Source organism: Spermophilus citellus (assembly GCF_964194105.1).
Source record: "Spermophilus citellus genome assembly, chromosome: 10".
NCBI lineage: Eukaryota > Metazoa > Chordata > Mammalia > Rodentia > Sciuridae > Spermophilus > Spermophilus citellus.
The window spans coordinates 25,732,756-25,749,983 of NC_138197.1; the positions used below are offsets into that span (position 1 = coordinate 25,732,756).

The 17,228-nt window shown below is 35.0% G+C and overlaps 1 protein-coding gene across 16 annotated transcripts in view; it reads left to right on the forward strand.

Moving 5' to 3' along the window:
* WNK1 (WNK lysine deficient protein kinase 1) overlaps positions 1-17,228 on the forward strand; it is a 142,598-nt gene that overhangs the window by 97,630 nt on the left and 27,740 nt on the right. For 8 of the 16 annotated variants that reach the window (XM_081311652.1, XM_081311639.1, XM_081311637.1 and 5 more), the window contains exons 9-15: positions 6,651-6,734; positions 11,978-12,124; positions 13,606-14,064; positions 14,815-15,096; positions 15,785-15,882; positions 15,988-16,150; positions 16,659-16,775. In XM_081311652.1, the coding sequence (XP_081167778.1) occupies positions 6,651-6,734; positions 11,978-12,124; positions 13,606-14,064; positions 14,815-15,096; positions 15,785-15,882; positions 15,988-16,150; positions 16,659-16,775 (1,350 nt within the window). Of the gene's footprint in view, positions 1-3,298; positions 4,538-6,650; positions 6,735-11,977; positions 12,125-13,605; positions 14,065-14,814; positions 15,097-15,784; positions 15,883-15,987; positions 16,151-16,658; positions 16,776-17,228 lie in introns of all 16 variants that reach the window. The other 8 variants (XM_081311638.1, XM_081311640.1, XM_081311641.1 and 5 more) reach the window with 6 other exon arrangements.

A 17,228-nucleotide genomic window follows, 5' to 3' on the forward strand; every position in this document is an offset into this window, starting at 1 on the left:
ATTTTTTTCCTGTCACTTTCCAGAAAGAATTTACCCTGGCATATAATAATGCATTAATTAAAAGTGAAATTTTAATAATTAAAAAGAGAAATAAGGATGGAAAAAAATGGAACCAGGAGTGAAACTAAATAATCATCATGATATTTACATACTTGCTACTTGGAAGGCCACAAATATGGCTTAAAGCAGCCAGTTTGGGAAAAGAAAATATAATTACTTATATAGTTCACAATATCTAAAAGAATATTAACAAACTTGCTCCAGACAACCTTACAGTGTTAGAATTATTGCTTTCTATCTATATTAAACCTTTTCTGTTAAGATGCCTCAAACTTTGTAAACCTAAGTTGAATCTCTGATATACCCAAAAAGAATTTTTACATTATTCTTTAGAAATTCAAATTGAAGATTTTTTTTCATTAACAACTTTAGTAAAAGTTCAAATAGTTCCTATGTCCATCCAGTTGTGAATTTCCTCCTGAAAGGTATACTTTTTCTAGTTAGATGACTTTTTACCTTTGCTGAGAAAGATTGGCAAGTATACAAGTAAAATAAATAAAATGTTGTAAGCCAAAAACTTTTTTAGTCTGATGCCTTCAGAAATGAGAATCCTTTTCTCAAGTTTCCACAGCTCCTGCAGAATAATCCAGACTTCAACTTTTTCAGATCTCGTGTTTTAAATTAATAGAATTCATTCTTGTCTAATCTTACTAAGTTTGCAGAAATTATAAACTGATATTGTTTTCCCTGTCTGCTGCCTTCAGTCCATCTTTCTTATTCATACATTCATAACAGTTGGTGTTATTTCATAATATTTAGGATAATAATTTCTTACTATTATTATTTATAAGAAATCTTTACTTGACCCAACACAATAGAGAATAGTTGTCATCTGCCCCGTGTGCTTTGTGGAGTTCTCTCTCCACTAAAAAAAAAATTGACTTTGTGGAATTGGAGAGGATGAAACATTTCCTTATGTTAACTGTTTCCCTGTTATCACTGTACATTTGGTTATTTTCTTTTTAAAGTACTGTGTTTTTCATGTGTGTTTGTTTTCTGTTTAGCCTCGTCGTGGCCGTAGCATGTCGGTTTGTGTTCCCCATCTTTCTGCTGTTCCCTTTTTATCCCGCATCTCTCCCAGTGCTCCTTCCACCCCACCACCAGTGTTGTCTGCACCTCTTTCTCCTTCCCTCCTTCGGACTGCCCCTGAGGAAACTTTTGCCGAAAAGCTTTCTAAAGCATTGGAGAGTGTCCTGCCTATGCACTCTGCCTCTCAGCGCAAGCATCGTCGCTCCAGCCTGCCTTCCCTCTTTGTCAGTACTGTATGTAACTGTAAACTTTCTGACAAATGAAAAATTATTACCAATGAATACATCCAGGCATCAAGAATTTTAATAAAAATTAAATAACAGGACTAAACTATACTTTTGGTTATGTATTAGGATTTTAGGACATTAGTTATCCCCATAGGAAACATTTTTGTAATAAGGCTTTAAGGGAGAATAACAAGCAAGGAGACTATGAGACAAAATGCTAATAATATCCTTGGCATATATCAATATGTGCTCAATAAAATTTAGCTTTTATTGTATTTTCTTCTCCCTCATTTACATAAAAGATTTTCATTTTCTTATCATAACAAAGGGTATGTTTGTTATTTAATTTTAAATTGTTGACTTAAACAAAAAGTAAATTGTTAAATGTTACCCAATTGCATTTTCTCCTCACTTTATTCTTTCTTTCTTTCTTTTTAAATTTTTTTTAGTTGTAGGTAGACATAGTACCTTTATTTTATTTATATGTGATGCTGAGAATTGAACCTAGTGCCTCACACATGCTAGGCAAGTGCTCTACCACTGAGCTATAACCGCAGCTCTCTCATTTTATTCTTAAGAGTTGCTTACTAATGAAACTGGATAAGTCTTTTTTTTTTTTTTTTAACCAAACTCAGTGAAGAATAATTGAGGAGAAAAGTGTTTGGTTTTAATGTGTTAAAAGAAATCTGAGTAAAAAATTAGTGAAATGATATGTCAGTAAACTAGGATTAAAAATTGTTCCCTCAGGGGAGTACTTATTTAGGGTGATTAGGGTGGGACCTTGACACCATTGAATGTTAAATTACATATGTAGTATATATGCCTTTCTTTGGCTTCACTAGTGTCTCTAGAAGATCTGTCTTTTTAAATTATTTAGTTGCTGTGGGACCTTGCTGCTGCTTTTCCAGAGAATGTAGTTAACATTCTGAACTAGTAACCTGAGAATCTTCGGATTTTTACTTTGGAGAATGCATAAGTTAACAAATTTTATGACTTTGGACACCTTAATAAACATCAAGAAAATGAACATTCTGATTCAAAATAAAAATCCTCTCAGCTATTATGAACAGTTGTGCTTCTTTGCTAATAGGGGTCTTCTCTATTGAAAGAATGAGGTTGCTCTTTTATAAAAGGAATCTATGATAGTGAATTACTCTAGTATATATTATTTGCATTGGGAAAGCTAGGATTCTAAATTTAGAGTTTTAAATACAGAACTGCTTCTGGGAACAAAAAATGCTTTAAATCAAGTTTGGCTATCAATTATATTTTCCATTTCACCTTGAATACTAGCCATCGAAATAAAAAATGTACCATATTCAGCTCTTATCAGTGATGAGAAAAGTGGAAATTTTGGTGATTTTTGCATCTGTAACTTTGGTCATGTATCAGAATTGCTAACTATGTCTAGTTTGGGGCAGATAAGAGAAAGACATTACTGTCATTGGGTTCATATTTTATTATCCACCAAAAATCTTTCTATGATTTATAGTTAAAAAAGTATGTTAGTTGATGAAAAGTAACATTGAACCCTCTAACATAGCACAGTATAAGAATATAGAGTATAGAAATACTTTAATGCAATAAATTGAAGCATACTTCTTATATCTATAAAAATAGTGCCTTTTAGCACTTACTGTTTAACTGTTTCCATTGACATAGTTTTTAAGTCTTTAAGAATGAACATACTATGAATAAAGTAGAATAATCACTTAGAAAGTTTAATTTGTTCTTTTCGATTTGAGAGAGCAAAGTTGTGGTAAAGCAGCTCTTATCTGATGCAAAGAGTCCCACAGGTTGATTTCTTTGACCTGGATGTATTTAATGGGTTTTTACTATGCACATAGTTTCTGAAAGCAGTATTATTTATTATGTTTGATGTAACCATTTCATAGGGTTACACAGAACTATCCAGTTGTGCATGTCTGATGTAATTTCACATATGAATGTATGAATTACTTGTCTTATTCATGTTGATACAGCCTCAGTCCATGGCGCATCCGTGTGGGGGTACCCCAACATACCCAGAATCACAGATATTTTTCCCAACTATTCATGAACGTCCAGTTTCTTTTTCACCACCTCCCACCTGTCCACCGAAAGTAGCCATTTCCCAGCGACGTAAGAGCACCTCCTTCCTGGAAGCCCAAACTCGCCATTTCCAACCCCTGCTGAGGACTGTTGGCCAAAATCTTCTTCCACCTGGTGGCAGCCCAACTAACTGGACACCAGAGGCTGTAGTTATGTTGGGCACTACAGCCAGTAGAGTAACTGGAGATCTGTGTGACATACAGGTCCATCCTATGTTTGAGTCATCTCAAGTTTGCAGTGACTATAGACCTGGACTAGTACTTCCAGAAGAAGCGCACTATTTTATTCCTCAGGAAGCAGTGTATGTAGCAGGGGTACATTACCAGGCCCAGGTGGCAGAACAGTATGAGGGCATTTCATACAACTCACCAGTACTCTCAAGTCCTATGAAACAGATACCTGAACAGAAGCCAGTACAAGGGGTCCCTACATCAAGTTCTGTCTTTGAATTTCCATCTGGACAGGCTTTCCTGGTAGGACACCTTCAGAATTTAAGATTAGATTCTGGATTGAGTCCAGGATCTCCCCTCTCTAGTATTTCTGCACCTATCAGTACAGATGCTACATGTTTGAAATTTCACCCTGTCTTTGTTCCTCATTCTGCACCCGCTGTGTTAACTCATAGCAATGAGAGCAGAAGCAACTGTGTATTTGAATTTCATGCTCAAACATCAAGCTGTTCTTCAGGAGAAGGAGGTGGAATTTTACCTCAGCGTACTTACCGAAATCGACAGGTTGCAGTGGACTCAAATCAGGAAGAACCGCCTCCTCAGTCAGTTGGATTACATGGCTACCTACAGCCTGTGACTGAAGAACAGCGTAATTATCATACCCCAGAATTGACTGTTTCTGTGGTAGAGCCTATCGGACAGAACTGGCCAATAGGAAGCCCAGAGCATTCCAGTGATTCCTCACAAATCACTTCTTCAGATCCCAGTGATTTTCAGTCACCTCCCCCTACAGGGGGAACAACTGCACCTTCTGGCTCTGACGTCTCATTACCCTTTATCCATCTGCCTCAGACAGTGTTACAAGAATCCCCACTTTTCTTCTGTTTCCCCCAAGGAACCACATCTCAGCAGGTCTTATCGGCCTCATTTTCTTCAGGAGGATCTTCACTCCATCCACAGGTTATAGGAAAACTTCCACAATTCTTTTAAAGTACCCTGTTATGTACCATTACATTTAAATTTTCTATGCCTCGTTTTCCTGAATCATGAATTTATGAAGAATATTGTTTTTTGTTTTTCCTTTTCCTAATACAGTCTCCCCATCTCTTGAGGGCTATAAACTCCTTGCATTTACAAAATATGAACTGGAAGCTACCTGATTTGCCTGTACTATTTGCAGACCTTTGGAAAAGAGAACCCAAAAACTAGAATTTTAGTCACTCATCAAAATCAATGACTTTTATTCCTATATATGGTATTTTCCAAATAACAATGAAAATTCAGTTGTCTGTAATGTAAGGTTGACTCAGCATTGATTATATAGGTATACTAAAGTATGAAGTATTACTTTATTCCTCCAAACAATTTGAAAACAATGCAAAGGGGTAACTTTTCTGTAAAATGAAAAAAGAAATGGAATATAGTGAAAATATTTTTTAGAGTAGGATTAAGAATTAATCCATAGACTTTCTACTAGTGTGGAGAGTCTAAAAAGACAGCAAAAGGAAACCTTTTGGGAATTCAACTTAACAAAAGATGCCTTTTTGAAATGGCATCAAATAAGTCATTATGTATTATATATGCAAATTAAATAAATTTTAGCAACTAAGAATCTAGTGGGTGATGGGTAAATTTTTGTTGTTTTCAAAAATTTGTGATTAGACATCTTAGGCCCCTTTTTTTCCCCCCTCAATTAATTTAGTTATTCTTGTGTATGGGCATATATCCTGTCATACAAATAAATACAAAGCAACAGGCATATAGAATAAGCAAGTAGAGTCAGTAACTATTTCATATATTCTTTTGTTATATTATCAAATTTATATAGCTTTGTAAATCTACATAGGAGACTATGTATTTATATATTTAAGGCATCATTTGAATCTCCTAAGTACTCCCCTTTTTTATTAAGTACTCCCCTTTACTATATGTTCTTTCTCTTTTATTCCTATATTCTTCCCCCATCAAAGACATAAATAACTCTGAAAATGTATATGAAATATCAATTTCTTAGAGTAGGAAGAAGCAGAAAGATCCAGAATCTTAATCTTTACTGCTTGGACATGTTGGATATTCTCATCAGTACTCATGTTGTCAAACTATACTATAAATGTTAATGTATTATTAACCATTCTTTCCATAGTAAATTTTCAAAAGTGAAATCATTAATTTATAAACATATTGCAAAAGAAATGAATGCTTGTAACAGTAAATTGCAGTGGAATGTGATATATTCCTAGAACCTTCAGAGAACTTCTTCTAAATTGAAATCAAAGACAAAAGTGGTAGCCTTTTCATTTCCTTAACCTACCCATGAGTATAGTCCTGTCTTTATTTCTCACTTTCTCATTTATTTTAATTTTAACTTCTTTATAATTGGAACATTCTAGTTAGGGTTTCTGAGACACCACTATTAACATTCTGGGTTGGATAGTTCTTTGTTTTGAGGGCAGTTTTTCTGTGCATTTTAGAATATTTAGCAGCATCCCTTCTTACGAGATGGCTATAGCCATCTCCCCCAGTTTTAACAAGAAATGATTCCAGATACTCCACATGTTCCCTGGGTGATGACTATTATTATAGGTCTTAGCAGCTGATTATAAGAGCTTTTTTACATTTTTCCATAAAAGTTACTATGACACTGCAAGAAGTAGCAGAAGAACCTAATTAAAATTATCAAGTGATTTTAATTTTCTTTAAATGTTCAGATTAAAAATTGTTTCACACTGATAGTTTTACCACTTTTTCCTGGTGTGTGTGTGTGTGTGTGTGTTTCTAGCAATAATTTTACTGTGAATCTGAATATTCTAGTTGGCCAGAATTAAAACCTAAACAAGATAAGTTTTTACCATCAATGTTGTTCCTATGGGATGGGATCAAAAATGAACTATAATATGATCCTTTTCTAAACTTCTTATAAGATAGTCCAAAGACCTCTCCCGTACTTAATCAAGGTATTGTTTCATTTTGATCAAGCAAACTTCTCAGGACCTTAAATTTATTGCAAAAGATTGATCTGTATACACTTGCATTAGGCCTTCTATAATTTATCATATTTACGTCTTTCCATCAGGCGCAGGGTCAGAGCCAGGGCCAACTATCTTCAAGTAGTTTAGCAGGGGTTCCGTCTTCCCAGCCCATCCAACATCCTCAGCCGGTAAGAACAATGTATTGCTACATTTAATTAATTAGTAGTAACCAAAATAGTTTTACGTCTTTTGTGTTTTAAATTCTTGATATGAATAACTTGCTAAGGTGTTTTTTTTTTTTAAGTTTTTTTTTGTTTTGTTTTGTTTTTTTGTTAGTGGATCTTATTTGTTTGATTGTTTTGTTTATATGTGGTGCTGAGGATCAAACCCGGGGCCTCATACATGCCAGGCAAGTGCTCTACCACTGAGCCAAAACTCCAGCCCCAAGTTGCTAAGTTTTTGAAAGGGAAATTAAAAAGTCATAGCATTTCTTTTTCTTTTTTTTTTTTTAAGTTATAGGGAGACACAATATCTTTATTTTAGTTATTTATTTTTATGTGGTGCTGGGGATTGAACCCAATGCCTCACATGTGCAAGGCAAGTGCTTTGCCACTGAGCCCAAGGCATAGCATTTCTTGTATTGGGTAGCAGTTTAGGAAATCTTTGTTAAATGTGTCTTTTTTTTTTTTTTAAATGAACCTTTATTTATTTATATGTAACGGTGAGAATTGAACCCAGTACTTCACACATGCTAGGCAAACATTCTACCACTGAGGTATGACCCCAGCCCTTAAATGTACTTGTAAACAATTTAAAGTTTAAAACAGCTGTTACTACTTTATCTGCCTTCTTAAATGGTTCTTAACATAATTTGACAATACAAAAAGTATCAATTTGTTTCTGCTTATGTTTATGACTCATCCACAAATGAGCATTTTGTCATTTTTTTCCATTGTCCAGCAATGAAACAACTACTATAGGAAAATTGTTTTTCAAAAAAATACATTTTACTAAACTTCTGATTTGGGAGGTTTTGTTCCAGAACTCAAGATATTAGTGCAGTAGTAATATATTCAGCAGTAAAATTTTTATAATCTTAAAATTAAATGTCTGTAGTTCACCGCTAATATTTGTTGGTGGTAATTATTTGCAAGGAAATAATGCTTTTTTGGCATAATTGAATATAGGTATTTCGAACAAAATTCATAGCACTCCATGTGTAATACAAACTTAATGATGAAGTATTTCATTAATAGTTTCCCAAGGGTAGTTTTTAACCACCAAATTATAAATTAGCTTCTGCTTCCATTAAATTTTGAAACAAGTCTAAGGTTATACCTTAGAACATTTTTGGAGAAGTAGTACCTCTGAGCAAGTGAAAAGTACTTGGTGATCTGCTTTTGCATAGTCACATTTGCTAACAATCAAAACTAAAGTATACAAGAAAAAATCACTTTTAACATATTTTGTACACAAGGGAATAGATTGATTTGATTATACATGCATTTACTCAGTGACCAATACCTCTGTATCTTGTAGAAATTATGGATTGGGAATTACATGCTCTGTCTTACTCCTAACCTTTCTTCTAAACAGATTTCTATAATTTAAGCATTATTTCAAGTTTTTTTTTTTAATATTGATTTTTTTTAGGTGGACACAGTATCTTTATTTTTTTATGTGGTGCTGACGATCAAACTCAGTGCCTTGTGCATGCTAGGCAAGCATTCTACCTCGGAGCCACAACCCCAGCCCCTAGAAATATATGATTCTGCAAAGATATCCAAAAAGCTGCATTTATCTGTTACTGAGGTTCCATATTTTAAAAGGAGTAAGAAGGGGGCTGGAGTTGTGGCTCAGTAGTAGAGCACTTCCCTAGCACATGTGAGGCAATGGGTTTGATCCTCAGCACCATATAAAAATAAATGAATAAAATAAAGGTATTGTGTTTATCTACAACTAAAATTTTTTTTTTTTTTTTACAAAGGAATAAGAAGGGCTGGGATTGTGGTTCAGTGGTAGAGTGCTTGCCTAGCACGTGTGAGGCGCTAGGTTAGATCCTCAGCACCACATACAAACAAATAAATAAAATAAAGGTATTGTGTCCATCTACAACTAAAATTTTTTTTTTAAAAAAAAGAAGGATAAAATCCTTATGTACTATGAAGATAGTCTGTTTTAAATGATTATATATATATTATTTTTTTAATTGTTGTTTATTTTTATTTATTTGTTTTTAATGTGGTGATAGGGATTGAATACAGGGCCTCATGCATGCTAGGTAAATAAATTGCTTTACCACTGAGCTATCTCCCCAGCGCTAGAGTCTGTTTTAGGATGTGACTTTTGTTTTTATTCTGTCAAGCCCCAACCTCACCTTAGGAAACTATCTTTAGTTGTATTATAAAGTAAGGTAAGAAATGCACCTTAGCTGAAATTTATTTCTTGGATATCTGGAAAGTAGTAAATACGGTACCAAAATAGCTTCCTCCTTCTGAAAACTTTGTGCCCATAAGCAACGTGGTGAATTATCTCACTAAATACTTTTTTCCATAGGGACAACTATAGTCTTCAGGTATTCTTACTTTTCTGTTCAGCTGGGCATATGAACATTTTTTATCTGATAGAGTTTGTGACTTTTTTTTAAGATAAGAGAATAAACATCAATTTGGTCCTTAATTCTTTTTTTTTAATATTTTTTTACTTATTGATGGACCTTTATTTATTTGTACGTGGTGCTAAGAATCGAACTTAATGCCTCACACATGCTAGGCAAGTGCGCTACCACTGAGCCACAACCCTAGCCCTGGTCCTTAATTCTTAAGAGAATGATTTCATTATTCTAACTATGGTATGTCATTACAAACAACTTGATTAAAAGATTAAGAAGTTAATACAGGGGCTGGGGTTGTAGCTCAGTGGCAGAGTGTTTGCCTAGTTATGTGTGAGGCACTAGGTTCGATTCTTTAGCAGTACCACATTAAAACAAATAAAAGTTATTTGTCCATCTATAACAATAACAAAAAAGAAGTAAATACAAAAATTGCATGAATATAAAACAAATGCAAAAAACTAATACTGTTCAAGCAGATGCTTGTTGCTTTAAATTTTACCTCAAGACACAACTTGAAGGGAAAGTGTTGTACCAGAGAAAATTAATATTAATTTTAAAATTAATTTTCACTCCATTGAAAATTATATTTGAAGAGTTTAAGGAAGGGGAAACAATATTTCTAAATTAATATATTTACGTAACTGATCTCATTTAAATATGTAAATAAATGAGTTAGATAATTGTAGATATTTCATTCACATTCCTTAAAATTTCAAGTCGAAAAAGTTTTTTTTTCCCAGCACCTCTCTTTTATTTATTTATTATTTTTAAGTTGTAGATGGACACATTACATTTATTTGTTCGTTTGTGTGGTGCTGAGGATTCAAACCCAGGGCCTTACACATGCCAGGCAAGCGCTCTACCCTGAGCCACAACCCCCAACATAGCACCTCTCTTTCAATAAGAAAATGACTAAATTATCTTATATTCAGAGTTGCCTTAGAGTTGGCAACATGATATATCTTAGGTTCTGGGGGGAAGCTTTATATAATTTAACAGCCACTTGTTCCTGGTTGTTCTTAATGTTAAAGTAAGAATACACTACAAGGACAATAGAAATAAAGCAGCAGAGCATGGTGTTACATGCCTAGAATCCCAGTGACTCCGGAGGCTGAGGTAGAAGGATCACAAGTTTGAGGTCAGTCTTGGCAACTTAGCAAGACCCTCAGCAAGTTAGCAAGACACTGTCCCCAAATAAAAAATAAAAAGGACTGGGGATATATAGGTCAGTGATAAGCATTACTGGGTTCAATCTTTAGTACCAATAAATAGATAGGAATAAAGCAAACATGACTGCTACCACTGTTATTTCAGTAGTTTGGTGATAATTTGGTAATTTCAAAGAAGTAAGGAATATATTAAATGTCAAAATGCATTCTACTATAAAATAAATAAATCAATTTTTTTAAAAAAGGAATAAGGAATAAAAATACGAACAAAAAAAAAAACTACTGTAGATTATCACCTAACAAAATTCAAGACACCCACTAAGGTAGCCATATACATAATAAATACACAAATTAATATTTTATCGTATGAGCAATAACCATTTATTTGTATGGATATATGAGGACAAATAAAGAACTGTTGTTTGCAACATTATTTTCAAGTAGCAAAAAAGAAAAATCGAAACAACCAAAATGTTCATTAACAGATTATTGTTTATAAACAGTATGGATTTGTATATTAAAAGAAAAAATTAAAATTGTTATGTTTACTATTACTACAAAGCCTTGGAAGTTATACAGTTCAGATTTTTTGTTCTCAGAGTTAGCTCTTCTGAATGCTTTATCATTGAACTACATCCTACATCCCCAGTCCTTTTTATTGTTTATTTTGATACAGAGTCTTCTGTGTCGCCCAGACTGGACTTGAACTTATGATCTCATTTCCCTAGCCTCCCAAATTACTGGGATCATAGGTGTGTGCCACCAGCAAAGTTCAGATTTTTGTTAGGCAAAGGGGGGCACTAATTTTAGAGATAAGTTCTGTTTTGTTTGCTTGATTTATTATAAAATTTAGTATTGGGCTAAAATTACATGTACAGGCCTTGTATATGGTTAATTCCCAGATGTCATTTCCCTTTGCCCCACATTGAGGTATAGCATTGTTTTCAAGAAAAGGAAACTTCATATTTATAATAAATGAGTAGTCTGAGGTATTATAGCTAGTAAATGGTAAAACTAAAATTTGAAACTGTCTCATTCAAAACTCTGCTTTTCTCACTGTTTTGTAGTTGTAATCAGATTATATAATCCATAAAATAGACTAAAAGAGATTAAAGTAGGAGACTAGATGAGTCCACTGAAGGAGCCTAAGTGAGAGCTCATATCAAAAGAAAAGGGGTGCAAATGTGGGGTGGGGTAAAGAGCTATTTGGATATAGTGTCTAAACATCTTTGTAAAGACCTACTGTTGGAGTGTGGGAGGTGTTGGGTAAACAACCAATGGTTTCTGAAGTTTGGAATATTGGTTAATTTTTCCTAATGATACTATCAGAAAGAATATCAGAAGAAAAACATGTAAGAGAAATTGATGAATTTGGTTATTATGTTTTAATTACTAAAATTATTATTAACAGATACTGAGGGCTTTAGTTAATATACCTCTTAGAAACATGATATGTTCCAATGATTTGAAATAAAATGGAATCATTAGTTGGACACAGTGGTGCACTACTGCATTACCAGCTCATGGGAGATTGAGATGGGGGGAGCACATGACTTCAGGAGTTTCAGACTGGCCCAGATAACAAAGTAAGACCCCAACTTCCCTCCCCCCTAAAAAGAACTGAATAATCATATTTTATTCCTAACAGCAGGGAATACAACAGACAGCCCCTCCTCAACAGACAGTACAGTATTCACTTCCACAAACAACAGCCTCCACTGAGGCCACTACTGCACAGCCAGTGAGTCAACCTCAAGCTCCACAGGTCTTGCCTCAAGTGTCAGCTGGAAAACAGGTAAACTCTCAATTTCTGAAAAGATGCTAAAGAGGATCTACATGTAACTTGTCCTTTCAAATAGGTAGACTTCCATCCTTTATAATAGTGAAATATCCATTGAAGTTGGTTAATCTCAGTGCAATAATGGAGTAAAAACTTGCTCTCTTTGCACATATGCATCATAAATGGATATATATACTGACAGCAGTGACAGGTTTATCAGTATAGAGTTACAGGTGTTAAAACCTAATGGGTAGCTGGTGTGGTAGTGAATGCCTGTAATCCCAGCTACTCAGGAGGCTGAGGCAGGAGGATCAAAGTTCAAGGCCAGATAGGATACTGTCTCAAAATATAATTTTTTTTTTTAAAAAAGCACTGGGGATGTAGCTTATTGGTGGAATGTTTGCCTCACATGTGCATGACCCTGGATTCAGTCCCCATTAACACACACACACACATACACACACACACACACACACACACACACAATCCTAATGGGTTAAATAAAAATGCTGGTAACTAAACCTGTGCCATTCTCTAGAAATATGTCAGCTATATCTAATATTCAGATATATCTGGTATTCTAGGTATACCTGGTATTTGCAATTATGCTTTGTTTTCAGGTGGATTTGTAAAAAACTTTCTCCCTTATTGCCTTTTGACAGTAAGTTATAAAAGCTCCTTACATGAAATGATGCATTTTTTTCTTCTAAGTTGTCCTTCTAATCATTTGAAAAGTACCTTGTAGAAGGTATGCTCTTCTGAATGGCCTTTCTTCACCTGTATCATAGATACAGTTTTGTTTGTACCCTTTTGCTTATTTGTGCACAGTGTATTGTTACTGTCATATTTCATCATATCTGAGATACTATCTATATAAAATGCACCATTATTTTATGAATCACTGAGTACATACCATCAACACATCAACAGCTGTAAGATATATCCAAATTTTTCAAATGTTAAAATGACCAGGTAGTAGAGAAGGGTTATTTTGTCCTAGAATCAGTGAAATATATTAATTATACCTATTTTTATAGAGCTGCTAGACTTTTGTAGAAATAATATGGATACAGTCTAAATGACTGGGAAGAAACTTGCTTCAAACTTCATTAGCTACTTCAATAGCAATTATAGATTTAGGGGCAGAAAACATGCCAATGGATTATGGTATGCAAAATATCTGCCAATAAACCTATTAAAAACAAACAACAAAACCCTTGCCTATGGAAAGATTTATTTTTTTATAGTCAGTGATGAAACATTACCAAATTTTTCTATAGTGAAAATTTGGAACAGTAACCAGTTTATTATCCTTTTTGTATCCCTGCTATTCTTTTTTCCCCTGTTGTAATGTGGCATATTAACTTAAACTAATGTATGCAGGGTTTTGTTTGTTTGCTTCCCTCTTTTTGGCTAATAAACAAATCTTGCTTTCAGCAGCCTTGCTTAAAAAAAAAAAAAAGTCTTGTCTGTTTTGTTTTTCTTTACTTTCTCAGCTTCCAGTTTCCCAGCCAGTATCAACTATCCAAGGCGAATCTCAGATCCCAGTTGCATCACAATCCTCAGTTGTTCCAGTCCACTCTGGTGCTCATTTCCTTCCTATGGGACAGCCACTCCCCACTTCCTTACTCCCACAGTACCCTGTCTCTCAAATTCCCCTATCAACTCCTCATGTGTCTACAGCTCAGACAGGTTTCTCATCCCTTCCCATTACAATGGCAGCTGGCGTTAATCAGCCTCTGCTCACCTTGGCTTCATCTGCTACAGCAGCTGCGATCCCAGGGGGATCAACTGTGGTTCCTAGTCAGCTTCCAACCCTTCTGCAGCCTGTGACTCAGCTGCCAAGTCAGGTTCACCCACAGCTTCTACAACCAGCAGTTCAGTCCATGGGGATACCAGCTAACCTTGGACAAGCTGCTGAGGTTTCGCTTCCCTCTGGAGATGTTCTATACCAGGTACTGTGTTAGCTAGTAAAAGAGGAGAGCATTGGAGGGTTTGATTTTAATAAGACAATCAAAAACCTAAAAATGTAATAGTTGAGTATGAGAAGAACAGTAACAAAGGTTGCTGATCTTAACTAGAGAAGCTAAAAGAGTAAAATTCCAAGAAAAAGTAGAGTGATGATGTTTGATGACCTCCTTACCCTTTTTTTTTTTTAAGACACAACCTGGGAGAAAAATGGTTCAATATTCAGTGTAAGCACACCAGGCTGTATATAGGTGTATATATATATATATATATATATATATATATATATGTATATGTATATATAGATGGAATAAGAGTTGGCAATATGGTATCAACAAAAAAACTTCAGAGTTTAGATTTAGAAGATGAACATTCCATATATGACTGGAATGGCTAATACTAGGAGGAGTTTGCATTCTTCCATGTACGATTTGCTAAAAAGTAGATATATTTCTAGCAGGAATTAAGTTTATTATAATTCCTATTTAAATAATCTCCAACAGGGGAAAACCAGCAATTTAAAATATGATATGTAGAATGCTGGCTCCCAAAATGGAACCAGTATACCATTTCATTTCAAGAATAATCTTTAGATTATTAGTAAGAGAACGGGCTACTCTTCTTTGCTGTATGCTTCCTGCTACCCCCCCCCCTTTTTTTTTTTTTTGCATGTTTTGCTGATTTGCTAATTTGATGCCCCAACCTGCACTAACTCACCTTCCTCATTTCTATCACAGGGCTTCCCACCTCGACTGCCACCACAATACCCAGGAGATTCAAATATTACTCCCTCTTCCAACGTGGCTTCTGTTTGCATCCATTCTACAGTCCTATCCCCTCCCATGCCTACAGAAGCATTGGCTACACCAGGTTATTTTCCTACAGTGGTGCAGCCTTATGTGGAATCAAATCTTTTGGTTCCTGTGGGCGGTATAGGAGGACAGGTTCAAGTGTCCCAGCCAGCAGTGAGTTTAGCACAACAATCCCCCACTACATCCTCCCAGCAAGCAGTTCTGGAGGTAAATGGAATTATTGCATGTTTATACATAAAGCATATATACTATGGGATAAAAATGACAAAGGAGAAACAGGCTTCCCTGGTTAAGAACTCATTTGGAGACTATGTCAAACTAACTTCTGAATGACTTTTTCTTACAGCAGAATGAAATGCCAATGTGGGGGCCTTGTTGCCACTGGCTGTTCTGTTGGGAAGTGAGTGTGCCTTGGAGAAGATTAACCCTATTAGTACTTCACTTCTCTAGCTAGTACTTTAGCCATTATTCTTGTCCTTTCACAAACTCATACCATTGGCAGTCATAAGAATATCTTATCCTACTGTGCTCTCAGCAATCATTTTTGCCCTACTAGGAAAAAAAGGTCTGAGTTTATCTTTGCACTTTGCTCTGCCTGCCCTATTGCACACTTTTGGTAAGATGCTGGCTGCATGGCAAGTTGTAGTTTCACATTGCCTAGCAAATAGGTTGGCTGACTTCACACCATGCAGTCTTTATGAGAGACTAGCTTTAGAAACTTCCTTTGGAATTTTAAGATCACTATCTGTAGATGCTGAATATTAAGAACTCCTAGTAAATTTACTGCTTCTAGGATATAGGGGAGGGATAAGAGGAAATAAAGGGATCTTATCGCGATCATTTATCATGATAAATATGTTACCACCAAGATTTGAATTATCCTTTCCATTCACAGAGTACTCAGGGAGTCTCTCAGGTTGCTCCTCCAGAGCCAGTTCCAGTAGCACAGTCACAACCAACCCAACCTGTCACTTTGGTGTCCTCTATAGACAGGTAAAATCATAATTCTCTTTTGACTTGTAGATAGGATAGTATAAAACATCAAAATATCAAACCCTAAAATCTCATATTGAAAATGGAACTTTTTCTTTTTCAAAGTGCACACTCAGATGTTGCTTCAGGTATGAGTGATGGCAATGAGAATGCCCCATCATCCAGTGGAAGGCATGAAGGGAGAACAGCAAAACGGCATTATCGAAAATCTGTAAGAAGTCGCTCTCGTCATGAAAAGACTTCACGCCCAAAATTGAGAATTTTAAATGTAGGTATCGATGACTTTGTGGCTTTGATGTTGTTAAAGGAACTTAGTACAGAGAATAGTTTTTGAAATCAGAACCATTCATTTCATAAAATAAAGATACCTTATCTTTGCACCATATATAATTTATATAGCCCTTTTTTTTTCATTTAATTCATACAATTCTTTTTAAGTATCACCTTTTTCAGAAAGTATAGTTTACAAATAATGTGTAATAGAGACAGCAACTAATATCATTGAAATAATTCTTAAGGCTTAGGGAAAAGAATAGAGTGAAAAAGACTTTATGTTCCTTTCAGACTCAGTAGTGGAAGATAAACAAGTAGCTCAAAGACTGACATCACCTTATAGTATAGGTATTCTACCAGTTCAAGTATTGGTGCTTCAAGTTACAATATTAATACCATGCTTCCTCAGACATAAATATGAGCATTAGTCTGAATGACTTTTTCTCGGTGTCAGTAATAAAGCCAAGTATAGTCTTCAGAAATGAAGTATCTTTTCTTTTCAGGTTTCAAACAAAGGAGACCGGGTAGTAGAATGTCAATTAGAGACTCATAATCGGAAAATGGTTACATTCAAATTTGATCTAGATGGTGACAACCCCGAGGAGATAGCAACAATTATGGTATGTCTGCATATGGAGTAACAAATTTTCCCCTATTACTTCATCTAAATATCCATTGCCCTAGGCAACTATCCAATATTTGTAATTCACGTTTTATAATTCAGTATTTCATTGGAATATAACCAGCACACCTAACCTGTGATTGTGATATTTTTGTGTAGAATCTGTAATTATTCACCTTTCAGTATTAAGTATTGAAGTTCTTAAATAGAAAAGAGCTGCCAGGCACTGTGGCCAAGGCAGGAGAATTGAAAGGTTGAGGCCAGCCTGGGCAATTTAGTGAGATGCTACCATAAAATGAAATGAAATGAAATGTAAAGTAGCAGAAAAGTACAAATAAAGTAAAATAAAATATAAAAAGGGGACTGGAGCCTGATGTGGTGGCTCATGCCTATAATTCCAGCAAAGCTGGGGCAGGAGGATCACAAGTTCAAAGTCAGCCCCAGCAACTTA